Consider the following 11,986-nt stretch of genomic DNA (forward strand, 5'->3'; position numbering starts at 1 on the left):
TAACCTCAACCCTTCAGGCTGAGCGTCTGATGGAACAAGCTAGCTGCTGGGAAAAGGAAGAGCAAGAAATATTCTCCACGAGAAGTAATAGTAGGCAATCACCTGCAAAAGTACAATCTAAAAATAAATATTTGCGATCTCCAGAAAGTGTGGCGGTGGTGGGGGAGCGAGGGCAATCCACAGAGCAATCTAAGGAAAGCAGCGAGGAGGATGGCGGGGATGAGAATCAGCAGAGTTCGCCTCCCCGGCTGACAAAGCCACAGTCGCTGGCCATAAAAAGAAAGGTGTGTTACTTGAATGGTTTTGTTTATAGCCATTCCTCTCTGATTTAAATCAAATCGCTATTATCGAAATAACAATCTGGGGGTTTTATATAAATGTATGGTAGACTGTTTTAATCCTTTCTGTACTGTTTGGACACAGAACACTTGCCTGTCTGCTTTTTCCACCCTCTGTCCAATTTTTTTATCTTCTGGATTTTTCACAGAACTCTTAAAATGCTGGTGACACAAAAAATCAGAATTTCCTGTTAATTTTGAAACTAGTGATTGCCCTCTGCTGTTTGGCATTGGTATTGGTTCAATATTTTAATGGTTCTTCCTTTTCTCATTTTAAGATGGAGTCCCGCTTGTGGGGTTTGCCTTTTTCTTGTTCTTAATATAGGAAAAAGGAGTATACTGTTTTTCAAAAGCAAATGCTGTTAAAGCAAACTAGGAAGTTTTTAACCCATATTCTTCTAATTGTCAAGAGATTTAAATGTTAAATTCTGGTGATTGCAATGTTTATGTAATTCTTAATTTTAATGAAAAATCAGCTCTATGAATGGTGTAAGTTAGTAAACTAAGCATCCCAAAATTTTAAAGCCATCACCTTAGCACATGTGTTTAGGTGTATCTGGTGAGAATTAGGGAACTGGAGTGTCCCTTTGCTTATACTTTAGGTGAGCAAACTTGAAAAGTAACTAGAAAACTGTGAGAATGCCTAATAAAAGAAATATAAACTGTTGGAGTAGATATTTCTTTATAGCAGCCAACTGTAGGATTCTTTTAGTGTATTGCGGAGACCCATGTAAAGCTTAAAGTGCACTTCCTTTGCTGTTACCTATTTTTCTGTATACATACTATTTCTAAAATAGCAGTAACGAGAAATGTAGAAGAATAAACTTTGATACTTGTGAAGGTGGTTGGGGAGTTATAAACCCACGAAGGAAAAATGTGTAAGTACAACTTACATAATATTGCTATGAATATGATATGACAGAAGGTAAAAGTCACTACAACGTGAAGAAAACTCTAGTCTTAACTTTCACCTACAGAAAGATTTGTGTGCATGTATACATACGTGCCGATTTTAACTGTTTAAACATTTTACTTTTAGATTTTGTCTATATTTGAATTTGAATCAAGGTAAGGTATATTTTTTTTTTTAATTGAGTAAATAGATTATTGTGTACTTGCTTTACAGAAATTTTTTTACGTCTGTCCAGAGTCAGCTAACAAACAGGAATGTAGTAAAAGTTAGATTTGTGGCATTATTTTTCAGAGACCTTTCATACTGAAAAAGAAAAGGGGCCGTAAACGCAGAAGGATTAATAGCAGTGTTACAACAGAGACCATTTCAGAAACAACAGAGGTGTTGAATGAGCCATTTGATAACTCTGATGAAGAGCGTCCCATGCCACAGCTGGAACCGACCTGTGAGATGGATGGGGAAGATGATGACTTGAAGCCTGTGATTAGAAAAGCTTTTGAATATCAACCTGGGCAGCAGAAACAGGAGAAAGAGGAGGAGGAAGAGCGAGAGCAAAACAAGGAGGAGAAAGATATTAGCTGTTATCGGAGTGATGACAATTGTACAAGTAAGCTGAAAGTGTTCTTTTATCTTCACAACATTAATTTGTTGGGTGACCTTCAAAGGAAGCATTTAGTTTTGACACAAATCTGGAAATTTTTAACAAGACTTATTTAGCCATTTTGGTCTTAGAACCTTATGATCTTAACAATGCTGTCTGCTTAGAGGTGCTATCAGAACCATTAATCTCACGTAGTTTATTAGAATTTAGTGGTGGATTCAGGTACTTCTTGTTGTTGTTGTTTCTGTTGTGTTTACTTCACTGGTTATTCCCCACCTATTAATATTATAATCTGGTTTTTCTATTCAGAAAACAAATGTTTTCTAGTCTGAAGTGCTGCAGTCCTTCTCATGTTGCCAAAACCAACTTTTATGTCCCTGCAACAGGGCATTTCATACTCAACCGAGCAAGAGTATCACTGGAGTATTCTCCAATATTGGTATTGTACCTTTGGTAAAGGGTGCAAGCAAAAAGTAAGATTTGATTTACACAGATCTCTTTCAGCATTGTTGGTAATTCATGGAAATGTTTGTTTCTGAGGCACAGTATGTCCTCAGTGCTAGGGTCCCTAATTTTTTCTCCACAAAGGAGGGATGGTTTTAACTGTGTTCTTTCAAAGCTGCTTATCTAGTTTGATTTCAAGGGTATTTCCTGGCAGAAAAGCTAATGGATGGATAGTGAAACTATTAATAAGCTGTTCTGAACATATGCTCATCCCTTGACCTCCTGGCTCTCAAATTACACTTTAAAGTTTTAATTCCAGAATGAATGGCTGGATTCTCAGGTCTATATATTTTCTCTAAGAAGCCAGTGGGTATTATTTTAGTATTTTAATAATTGCATGGGAAGATTAATTTTTGTGATCCTCAGTAGAGGGTTCATGCGCTGTTTTCTATTTTAAACAGCTTTTGTGTGACTAGTGCAACCATGCTTACAAATACCGGTGCTGTTACAAACCAGTGCACAGTTACATTAGACTATTACCGCTTTTTCCTGCCTCTTAACAGAAATTAATTAAACTAATGGTAGAAAATTCAGTGTTCCAGCTGTGCCCCAGTGGTCAGGTTTGCACTGCTTTAACTAAACTGGTATTGTGTCTTTGTCCATGGACCATGTCATCACATCAGTCAACTGTAAGAGTGTTAACAGCGCTACAGTGAGAGGCAGAACTTGGCCAAGGACTATCGCTGTAGCCATTACGCTCCCAAGTGCAGCATGTTACATCCTGAGAGTTCTCCCTTTTTCTGGTGTATATGTAAGTGGTATCTGGGAACAAAGGAGAGGAGAGGAGTGAGTGTGTTTGGGTGGTTCTTTATAGTCAATGGATTAATTTAGTGTTCTGACCCATCTTGTGTTGAATTTCAATTATCATTTGCCTGTTGCCATGTGTTGTGAGCTGTATCATGATATGCTGCCCCTGAGAAGATACTAGTATGAACCACCTTTTTTCAGTGTTGGTACTAAAGCATGATGATGCCTTGTCCTCCAGAACGATCAAATGGGAAACTCCAGGCTCTCATGGGTTATTACTGTCACAGAAGATGAATATGCATTAAATCGATGTCTATATAAAGCGATTCTATTCTAAAAAGAAAGGTTGATAATCAAATACTTGGGCAATATTTTCACTGTAGTTTACATGCCAGATGATTTAAATGTCTGGGATTCTTCTAGAGTATAGATGGTGGCTCTGATGGTCACTGTTGAAAGGCACCGAACAAGGGGAACTTTACATGTTTGTGTAAGTGTGTTTGAGCTGTAGGCAGTGTGTCATTCTCTTGTGGTTTGAGATGTGTTTAGAGCTCTTGTTCCAGAGTTTCTTGATGCATTTTGAGTTCATGTATTACTTTTGGGTTGATGTTTGAAAATATTGATTAGTTTGTGCAAGCTAAGACTTTCCTTTGTCTCTATTTATTGCCTCCCAAAGATAACACAGAGGATGTAGCTGTGTTGGAAGACAGCACTAAAGACAATCTTGAACCTTTAAAGAGTAAGCAGGGTTGGCCCAAAGGAGTTAAGCGTGGTCCGTCTAAATGGAGGCAAAGCAAGGAAAGAAAACCTGGCTTTAAGCTTAATTTATACACTCCACCTGAGACTCCTATGGAGCCTGACTATCAGGTGCTGGTGGAGGAGCAAAAAGAAGTAGCTGAAGACAAGCCCTGCTCAGTTCCTGCTGTTACGGAGGAAGAGGTTAAAGAGCCAGTTGAAGTATTACCACCACCAGATAATGAAGTAAAAGAGGCCGAACCTGAACCTCGGCATCTACCCAGTGAACACTTTGAAAAACAGGAAAATGATCTGACGAAAGCTGGGGAAGAAGAAAGGAATGTAGAAGAAGGTGGAATCAATGCAAAAGATCAAGAAAAAGACAAAGCAGAAGAGGTGTTCCTGCAAAAAGAGGAGTCCATGCATTTGGATGATCAGGAGGAAGAGGAGGAGGAGGATGAAGAACCGTCTCGCAATGAGGATCATGATGCAGACGATGAAGACGATAGCCACATGGGTTCAACAGAAGTGGAGAAAGAGGAATTGCCTGGTGAAGCTTTCAAAGAAATGCTGGAAACACAGCAGTCTTTTTTAGACGTAAATGTTCAAACTGGTAATTCAAATCAGGAGGACTTAATGGGCTGTGGTGTTGACCTTGCAGCTCACGAGTGTGACAGTGACCAGAAAGAACTTGCTACAGATTCAGACCCAGTGCCTGAATCTGATGATGATCATACCGGTAACAACCAGGACCAAAAAGGTGGTGAAGAATTACATTCCGATTTCAAGGGAGAGAGTACTGAGACCATGGAAATTGATTCAGAAACGGTCCAAGCCGTACAGTCTCTAACTCAAGAATCAAGTGAGCATGAAGATACGTTTCAGGACTGTGCAGAGACTCAAGAGGCCTGTAGAAGTTTGCAAAACTATGCCCATAATGACCAAAGTCCCCAAATGACCACACTGGATGATTGTCAGCAATCTGACCACAGTAGCCCAGTTTCATCCGTGCACTCTCATCCCAGCCAGTCGGTTCGTTCTGTGAATAGCCCAAATGTTGCTCCATTAGAGAACAGCTATGCTCAGATCAGCCCAGATCAAAGTGCCATTTCGGTGCCGTCGCTGCAGAACATGGAGACCAGCCCAATGATGGATGTTCCTTCAGTTTCTGATCATTCGCAACAAGTTGTGGACAGTGGCTTTAGTGACTTGGGGAGCATCGAGAGCACAACGGAAAACTACGAAAACCCAAGCAGTTACGATTCCACAATGGGTAGTAGTATCTGTGGGAACAATTCTTCTCAAAACAGTTGCTCGTACAGTAGCCTTACATCTAGTAACCTAACGCAGAGTAGCTGTGCAGTGACACAGCAGATGTCTAGCATTAATGGAAGCTGCAGTATGATGCAACAAACAAACATCAGTTCTCCTCCCACTTGTAACGTAAAATCTCCCCAAGGTTGTGTTGTTGAAAGGCCTCCAAGCAGCAACCAACAGTTATCCCAGTGCAGCATGGCCACTAATTTTACACCACCTATGCAGTTGACTGAAATCCCCGAGACTGGCAATGCCAACATCGGATTATATGAAAGAATGGGGCAGAGTGAATTCGGAGCGGGGCATTACTCACAGCCATCTGCCACCTTCAGCCTTGCCAAACTGCAACAGTTAACTAACACGCTTATGGATCATTCTTTGCCTTACAGCCATTCAGCTGCTGTAACTTCCTATGCAAACAGTGCCTCTTTGTCCACCCCCTTAAGTAATACAGGGCTTGTTCAGCTTTCTCAGTCTCCACACGCTGTTCCTGGAGGACCCCAAGCACAGGCTACCATGACCCCTCCCCCCAACCTTACTCCTCCTCCCATGAATTTGCCACCTCCCCTTTTGCAGCGTAATATGACTTCATCTAATATTGGCATATCCCACACCCAAAGACTGCAGACTCAAATGGCCAGCAAAGGTCATGTTTCTGTAAGAACCAAATCCACGCCTCTGCCACCTGCTGCCGCAGCCCATCAGCCACAAATTTATGGGCGTGCTTCACAGACTGTGGCCATGCAAGGGCCCGCGCGGACCTTAACGATGCAACGTGGTATGAACATGAGTGTAAATTTGATGCCAGCCCCAGCTTATAATGTCAATTCCGTGAACATGAATATGAATACCCTTAATGCTATGAATGGTTATAGTATGTCCCAGCCAATGATGAATAGTGGATACCACAGTAATCATGGGTATATGAATCAAACGCCCCAGTACCCTATGCAGATGCAGATGGGGATGATGGGAACTCAGCCATATGCACAGCAACCAATGCAGACAGCACCCCACAGTAACATGATGTACACTCCTCCGGGGCATCATGGCTACATGAATACAGGCATGTCTAAACAGTCTCTTAATGGATCCTACATGAGAAGGTAGGCCCTTTGGAGAGACGGACTACCAAACTGGCGTATTGGATTGACCTGCACAAATATCTTTCGGAGAGTACGATTTCAAAACCAGCAATTGGTGTGAATGCAAAAACATTTGTTGGCACCATTTAAAAGCTGTATGCAGCAGAAAGCCTTATACAAGTTTTTCTTTTTTCTTTATTTCTTGTTTTGTTTTTTGTTTTAATTTGGTTTTTTTAACTTTGTGGGATTTAACTTTTCTTTTGGGGGGAATTAGGTGGTTTTCCATTTTTTTGTTTATTTCATTGAGCTTGAAGTTCTCTGGAAAGGAAGAACTCTTTCTATGAACTGCAATTACACAGCAGCTGATGGTTCAGAGCCATTTTATGTGCCTGCTCCCATTAAAAATGTGGATAAATAGACTCCAAATCTATCAGACAGTACTGGATCGTGAGCTTTTTTCTCTCTCCTTTCCCCACATGTAAATGCCTTTTAGCAGTTCTTTTATTGTATTATTTTGTTTCTGAAGGTGACACTTCTGCATGCCGCTAATGTCTTTGTTAGTGACAGTGCATTTTGTAGTACTGTACAAGTGTTGTGCTTAACAGTAAGCCATTTCTTAATTTTTTTGCCTTGATTAGGTTACCCTAGTTTGAGGGGTAAAAAAAAAAAAACAGAACTATATTTTTGTTAATTATGAAACTTGTAAAAAATAATAAAAAAAGCTGAGAAAGCTATTCACATTTTGGTTAGTTCAAAGGGTTTTATTGCTGTATGTTTAGTGTAAAGTTGAGACTCTTTTCCATTTTTGTGACCAGTTTCTTTGGGGCTGGGGTAGGAAAAAAGGCAGCTTTCTGTTTTATAAATACTGTTACGGTTTTTTGTTGATTGAAACATCTCAGTGTTTATTTGTCAAGTTTTGAAACATTTTCATATATGTCCAAATACTTGGCAGGATTTAAAAAAAAAATAGTAGTGAATTTGGTGTAAAGTTGCTATTTTATGGAAATGCCTCTAACTTTACATTTTCATTCCATCTGTAGATTTTTCTATCTTTATAAAATATTGGAGTTATTTTTTAAGGGAAAAAATAGAGCAGTAGCGTGTGAATAGCTCAAACTAAGCTTACAGATCGCATGTAAAAAGGCAAAAGTTATTTGTGTCTGTTTATATTGCTTCCTTTTTTGTAGCCTTTGTACCTGTACAGAGTGACTGTAAGGGCCGAACAGAAGAGGCTTGATACATGTAAAAATAGGACCCAGTGACACTCTTGTATTTATCTGTTATCTTTTTAGTCAGTCACTTAAAAGAATAAAACCACACAAAAAAACCCACAAAAAACCCACCCAAGAAACAAAAATAAAAACTGCAAAAAACACCCCCCCCAAGCTGTACATTTTAACATAAAATAAATTATGATGAGCCATTTTTAGCCTCTTGTGTCTTGTCATAGTTTGATGTTGCATGGGAATTACCTCCTGAAACAGTGTTTGTTACAGTGCTCTCACATGCTCGATCTAAAGCCCATTAAAGTTGATGGGGTTTGGATTAGGCTGTTAGAGCCTAAGTGTAGGTTACTCATCATAATTGCATACACCTTGTGAAAATAAAGAGTATCTAAGATTATTTTTTTTAATAATCTTAATAAAATATTGAATAAATATGTATTTAATACATTACAAGGTTGTCAATATTTAATGTATGAAACTTCTTTCCTATAGAAAGTGTTAATATATATGTAAGAGGGTATATGACAGTAACAGACGTGGTGTTTGAACTGTATCTTAATGATAGAATTGTAATCTCTTCCTTTGTCACTGTTGCTGGGTTACAAGACAATGCAGATCTTGTGTTGAACCTCAGAGTCCTGTGTATATGCATGTATATGTGTGCACACAAACACTCATATATGAACACCTCTAATTTATCAATAGAAGGCCTGTAAAAATTGAGAAGGCTGTTGATATGTGGAGCTCTTGAGTGGACCGAGTTTAAATTGGATGTGAGTGAATCTGCACCAGAAAAAATCCTTGCAAGAATTTTTCAAAACACTTCTGATGTGAATGCTACCACTGAATCCCCCCTCTAGCCCACTGACACTGCAGGAAACTTGCTAGCTAATGTGAAGGGATTGGTCATCTTGAGTGAAAACTCCTATGTCCCTGTTGCAGTATATAAAGCAGTTTTATAGGTGATATTTTATGTGCTCAGAAGTCAGAGAAATGTGTCTTCATTTAAATAAAGCCCTTAAAGTGTGTGGTGTTGCCAAATCAAGAGATTGATGCTACAGATGCATGTGCATAACGTGTTCTGGTTTACGTGGTGGGGCAGCAGTCTAAAATAGTGGACCTGAATGGGAGCTAAAACTGCTGGTCAAATGATAATTCTTGAACTTACAGGAGTTCAGAATGCTCGATAAGGAGAGCACAGTCTAATGAGGATCTTTGTTCATGGACTTGGACTGTCAAATTTGCTTTTTTGAAGGCAGAGAGTATTCATAGTACTTAAAACTGTATGTGTGTTCATCTTCACAAGGTCGCTGTCGCCTTTTTTTATGCTTAGGAAAAGGAAAGTTGAACTCAACACAGTTAACGTGCAGTCTTCGAGTGTGTATGACAAGGACCTTGTGTCTTAGTTGAATAATTGTATCTCAAAGTAGCGCCATGTTATTTGAGTTTTCATTTGTGTGTGTTTACAGTCAGCAAAAGAGACACCTGGGTCTTTATCCACTGCTGTTCAGTTTCAGGTTTCCAAGCCTGTACCATACGGGCAAATCAGACCTTCTTCCCATTTCAGTATGTGCTAACCTGAAACAGATCGTCCCGACTCCAGCATATTGCTAAAATGCTGTATTTGCAATATACAGACTAAAAGTTGGGCAGAAAATGATGTGGTGTGTGTGCACAAGAGGCGAGTTTCCAATTTATTTTTTTTAAAATTTATTTCAGAACTGAATTCTTTTCAGGACAATTGCCTCTCCTAAATCTTTTCCCATAGTGACTATTTAGCTGTGAATTGCATTACTGCACTAAAATTTCTGTCTTATAAGGCAGCTGTCTTTTCCTTGACACATGAACCTGTTCTGTGTACTCCGTGCCCTTTGCAGTGTCAGCTTTGACTGTGTGCTCTAGCACCATCCCAGCTGAGAATTAGTTCTTTCTTTAAATGTCTCCAAAGAATTCTTCAGAGTTGCAATAGATGATTCTTGTGAAATGCAGGTTTCCCTGCCCGTGCAGTCTTACTTGGTTTGACAAGTAGAATACTCCATACCACTAGTGATTTTATTTGCAAGAAGGAAATAAAATCGCATTATTCTGCGTGTATGTTGCTTGCAGACCTGGCTTGTTGGTGAAGCTGGTGCTGCTAAGGCTTGTTAGCGAGCCATTAGCAACCTGCAAGTTGCCCACTTTGTGGTAGCTACATGTTCCAGAACTCCTGCTTTTTCTGATTTAATCTACTTAATCCTGGGACAATCATAGGGAGAAAAGCTGGGAAGTAAATAAGAAGTATGTTCACTTCAGAATTGCTTAATTGGCATAGCTGTACCAGCAGGGTGCTTCAGGCAGGACCTGGTTCTAGGGAAGATACTAGTCCTTGGAGCAGAACCTACTTCGCTTGGAAGCTGCCGAATGCCAGTACTCCTGAAAGCTGCACTCTAGCCCTCTAGCAAAGGCAAGAAGGGTAAGTGGTGCTGCACTCTGGCTACCTGATCTCCAAGCAGTGGTCAAAATAAAACCTATTTTTTAACTAACTTTGTAAGGAGGAGTGTGATAGGAGCAGAAACAGAGGGCTTCCAAATGTGGAAAACTTTCATGTTAGATCACTGTCTATGTCTTTCAGTTTTATCAGCTCTTCAGTTTGTCCCATCAGGCAGGCTAGCTGACGGAAACAAATTCCATTTATATAGCGTGTGGTAAAATAGGAAGAATGGGCCTGGTAACTATCTGTACCGCTGTGCGGGTGATCCTAATGCAGCCTGTCCCGTAGGGACCGACCCCTTGAGCAGCCAGCCAGCTGACCACTGTAGTAATGACCTATGACTGTTTATTCTTCTTCTTCCCTTTAAATAGTTCTCTGTATTAAAACCGTGTATTTCCAGCATTGTGTATGACCTACATAGTCATAGAGGTCAACTCTTCTATGGTGAAGCTCTGGGCTGTGCATTGATCGAAAGTTGTCTTGAGCTTTGTGGAGTAGAGAGGGAGCTCATAAGAAGATACAAGGTAGGATTACAGTTTTGGCTTTATCGTAACTTTAGTTGAGAATTTAAATTCTTGGTAGTTTATTTTCCCAGCTACTAAATAAGTATAAATAAGCTGAATTAAGGCATGTTTAAGACCTTCAAGCATGTAGGAACACTGGAATACAGGGTTCTGTTGGTTTGATTCTCGAGAAATCAGTGTTGTGCTATTTACCCAAGAACAGCAGCTTCTAGTTTGAGCAGCCTGGAATCCTGTCCTTTGGAAACGGTTGATGTATTCTTCTGCCGCTATGTCAGTGTTGCCATGTGCCGGTTTCCTAATCTCCGATGCAGGACAAAATGAGTGGAAACTACTTAAGGTTTCTAGTACTTTGCTTTCTATCAGTAGCTGGGAGGCAGCTGTTTGAAAGCTCTGTCAGTCTCCACCAACAGCAGCTGGGCCTCAGGAAATGAAAATTTTTCCTGTGTATTTGCACGTCTCAGACTGCAAAAGAAATACCCATCTCCAGGCCCCAGAAGACCTTGTTTGAATACAATTCTGCATGTAAATCAGCTACAAATCCTCCTCCAGTTACAGCAGTTATCAAACCATCATACAAGATACAAGACAGAAAATAACCTGTAACTTGACTGAGGGAAATCCTGGTAGGTATTCGCTGTATTTCAGCGTATCATTGGGTACAGAATGCCTGTCTGTAAGGCTAATGCTAAGGAACCCTGCTGCCATAGAAGTGACAAAGTTCAGCTTTCTCCATCGGAGTAAATGAAGGAGCAGGGGCTGTGTGTCTGAAGGGCAGCTTGGTCAGGCACAAGGCCAGGAGAGCTGTACCCTCTCTGGGTTGTGAATTAAATAGCAGCAGGCAGCAAGGTGCTCTAAAAGCTGCGTTTGGAGGTCTGTGGGAGTAGGTGGAAAGAATTGAGGGACCCCATCCAAATTTATTTATTTTTTTACTTTTTAAACCCAAATTGTGACTGCTAATTTGTGAAATCTCAAATGACTTACTTTGAGTTTCCCTTTCATTTCTGGGGGGGGGTGTGTGGGCTGGGGGTGGCTTTTTTTCGAATCCAGGTGTAGGAATGTTTAATTTGCTCGAAGTCTTGGAGTTTGTGTATCTGTCATGAATAATGTTCACATTGTGATGTCTGATTTGTCTTACAACAGTAGTCTCGTTGTGTTTGTTATGTTCTGCTGTGTCTGAGAATTTGAAGATAAGGTATTTATTATACAGATAAATACAAATAAGTCAAAAGCGTTGCCTTAACGGTGCCAGCAGCCTTGGCTAGGGTTACTGTTTGGAGAGGAATGATTTACTGGGTTTTGGGGCCCAAAAGAAAGTGAAGGGAGTAGGAAAACCTTCACACTAGAGATGCTAAGTCTGTAAAGAGCTGTTAACATTACAAAATATGGTTTCAAGTTGTGCTCAAATCTGATTTGTAGTGTATACTCGCAGTTCTCAGTGGCACATTTCTGCCCTGTGTTTGTTTGTTCTTTTTTGCTGTTTTTTAAGTATCCGAGCCTTGTGCAGTCCACTGCACCAGAGTTACAAA

The 11,986-nt window shown here is 40.1% G+C and overlaps 1 protein-coding gene across 6 annotated transcripts in view; it reads left to right on the plus strand.

Annotated features, from left to right (window-relative positions):
- The window catches only part of KAT6B (lysine acetyltransferase 6B), a 118,265-nt gene extending 110,602 nt beyond the window's left edge, over window positions 1–7,663 (plus strand). For all 6 annotated transcript variants that reach the window (XM_037400007.1, XM_037400006.1, XM_037400010.1 and 3 more), the window contains exons 15-17: window positions 18–284; window positions 1,543–1,858; window positions 3,780–7,663. In XM_037400007.1, coding sequence (XP_037255904.1) covers window positions 18–284; window positions 1,543–1,858; window positions 3,780–6,265 — 3,069 coding nt within the window. In that variant the 3' untranslated portion in view covers window positions 6,266–7,663. The remainder of the gene's footprint in view (window positions 1–17; window positions 285–1,542; window positions 1,859–3,779) is intronic.
- The last annotated feature ends 4,323 nt before the right edge of the window (window positions 7,664–11,986 follow it).

The sequence above is a fragment of the Falco rusticolus genome, chromosome 9, assembly GCF_015220075.1.
Source record: "Falco rusticolus isolate bFalRus1 chromosome 9, bFalRus1.pri, whole genome shotgun sequence".
Lineage (NCBI taxonomy): Eukaryota > Metazoa > Chordata > Aves > Falconiformes > Falconidae > Falco > Falco rusticolus.